This window comes from Echinops telfairi, unplaced genomic scaffold, assembly GCF_000313985.2.
Source record: "Echinops telfairi isolate 266 unplaced genomic scaffold, ASM31398v2 ScPeMD7_5592;HRSCAF=6446, whole genome shotgun sequence".
Lineage (NCBI taxonomy): Eukaryota > Metazoa > Chordata > Mammalia > Afrosoricida > Tenrecidae > Echinops > Echinops telfairi.
The window spans coordinates 35,911,089-35,913,326 of NW_022109491.1; the positions used below are offsets into that span (position 1 = coordinate 35,911,089).

General features: G+C 46.8%; 1 protein-coding gene across 2 annotated transcripts in view; it reads right to left on the bottom strand.

Annotated features, from left to right (window-relative positions):
- Positions 1 to 2,238, bottom strand: part of PAK5 (p21 (RAC1) activated kinase 5) — a 334,352-nt gene that overhangs the window by 32,984 nt on the left and 299,130 nt on the right. For both annotated transcript variants that reach the window (XM_004697833.2, XM_045295289.1), the window contains exon 6: positions 1,354 to 1,487. In XM_004697833.2, the coding sequence (XP_004697890.1) occupies positions 1,354 to 1,487 (134 nt within the window). The remainder of the gene's footprint in view (positions 1 to 1,353; positions 1,488 to 2,238) is intronic.

Below are 2,238 nucleotides of genomic sequence, written 5' to 3' on the forward strand. Positions count from 1 at the left end.
ATAAAAGTTTCCCAAACTGGTAATGCTGTTTTATTTGTCTGTGTGTTTAGCATCTTCTTTCTTCAAGTGTGGTTCACAAACCAGCAGTATTGGCATCCCCTTGGAGCTGGTTAGAAATTCAGACTTTCAGGATCCCCCAACCCTGCCCCAAAGTGAGTCACAAATTGCGTTTTATAAGATCCACAGGTGGTTAACATAAATACTAACATTTGAGGACTATCTTCCTCTGCCTACATTGCCAATGTAGACTCACGGCAACCCCACAGGACAGGGAGACTGCTCCCATTACTTCCCGATACTGTAACACTTAATGGGAGTAGAAAGTCTAGTTTTTCTCCTGAGGAGCAGCTAGTGGTTTCAAACTGCTGACCTTGCATTAGCAGCCCAATGAATAACCAATAATTTCTCAAAAACCCCATCTCAGATGTCATCTTTTATGGGAGATCTATCCTGACTCTCTTGACAGAGACACTCATATTTCTCTATGCTATTTATCTGTGTCTTTTGATCCCCTCCCCCACCACCCCTGGTAGTAAATGCATTTATTTCTTGTCTGTGATCTTGGTGAGCTAAGGCATTTGAGTTTTATTCAGCTTGTGATCTGTATATTCCCAGCATGGCACATAGAAAGTGTTTAGCACATGTTCTAGAGAGGCAATGTGCTGGTTATTTGTTTACAAGACTCTATTAAAACATAACTGAAGAATGTTTTCTTCTACAAACTTTGACCCACCACCTAGCCTTTCTTCGCCAGAGACACTTGGGGGTAACCGCACATGGCACTGGCACGCAGCTCACCAGAACAAAACTCAGCTTTAGAAATCCTCGATGGTGTTGCCACACCGGCCTAGACATCTGCAGACAGGACAGGGAATTCCACTGTTTATGACAGAAGCTTCATTTCCCATGGCGGCTAGAATTAATCAGTATGAATGAACTTCTGGAGGGTGGAGGCGATGTGAATGGAGTGAATGAAACCTACATGGATGCTATTAAAGCAGGTACTTCAGGGATCAGTAGAGAAGGGTGGTCATGTCCCATGACTCCAGAGTGCTCATAATTTACGAGGAGTTCATTGAGATTGCCAGTAGAGCCTCACTCAGGCTGAAAATGAAAACCAAAACCAAACCCACTGTCATCGGACCAATTCTGACTCATAGTAACCCAAAGGGCAGAACAACTGTCCTCTGGGGGTCCCAAGGCCCTGACAGAAGCAGATGATCACACACCCTTCTCTGTGGGGCAGCTGGGGTGCTCCAAGTGCTGACCTTCAGATTAGCAGCCAAGGATGTAACCACTGGGCCACCAGGGCCTTCTTGTCCGAAAATCACAAATATTTGAAAAGACACTTACCTGGTATGAGTAACTATGTCTGTCAAGGCACCACCCTCCAAGAATTCCATGACTACCCAGAGTTCATCGCTGACAAGATAGCTGTTGTACATGTCAACCACATTGTCGTGGTGGTAATCCCGCATGATGACCACCTGGACAAAAAGGGGAAGATGGTTTTTGATTTGTGAAGGTGACACTCGGCATTCTTCGTTCTGTTTGTGGCCACGCTTGCATTGTGAACACGCTTGATTGGTAAGTACTGATTGTAGAGAATTTATTTAGTAAGCTAACGTAGACCCCCCAAAATGGTACCAAGGGTGACTACTGTAAATGAAAGGAATCAAGTCGGTGCAGTCAGGGGGAATGAGGTGGGTTCACCAGACAGTGAAGAAGGAGAGACAAAAGGTGTGGGGGTGGGGTGGGGGTGGCGGGCAGTCAGAATCATGTAAAGCTTTACATTTGCAAAAGGTGGTTCAGTTTGCTGCGAAGAGGGGATATGATCAGGTACCCCAGAGGGTCTTCCCCAGAATGGACTGCCCATACTTATTGCTGGTTACCCTGGCAAAGTATCTGCCACCATATGGCAAGTATCCTATAAGGGATTGAATGGTGTAAACTATGGTTAGGGGCAAGACCACACAGGGCCCACTTCCCCTTTCCTTGAGAGAAGGTCTGAGTGGAGACAGAGAGGCTGGGGACAAAGAAGACCCCTGGAAGGTAAATAAATGTGATGTAGGCATAAAACCACCACCCATCTGTCAGCTTGTTGTACCGTGGCGGCGTGGGGGGGTGCTACAGGGGGGGAAGCTGTGCCACAGGCATTTCACATAACAGCAGGGTCACCCACGGGCCACAGGTTTCCGTGGACCTTCCAGGCTGACAGAGTAGAACATAAGGCCTTGC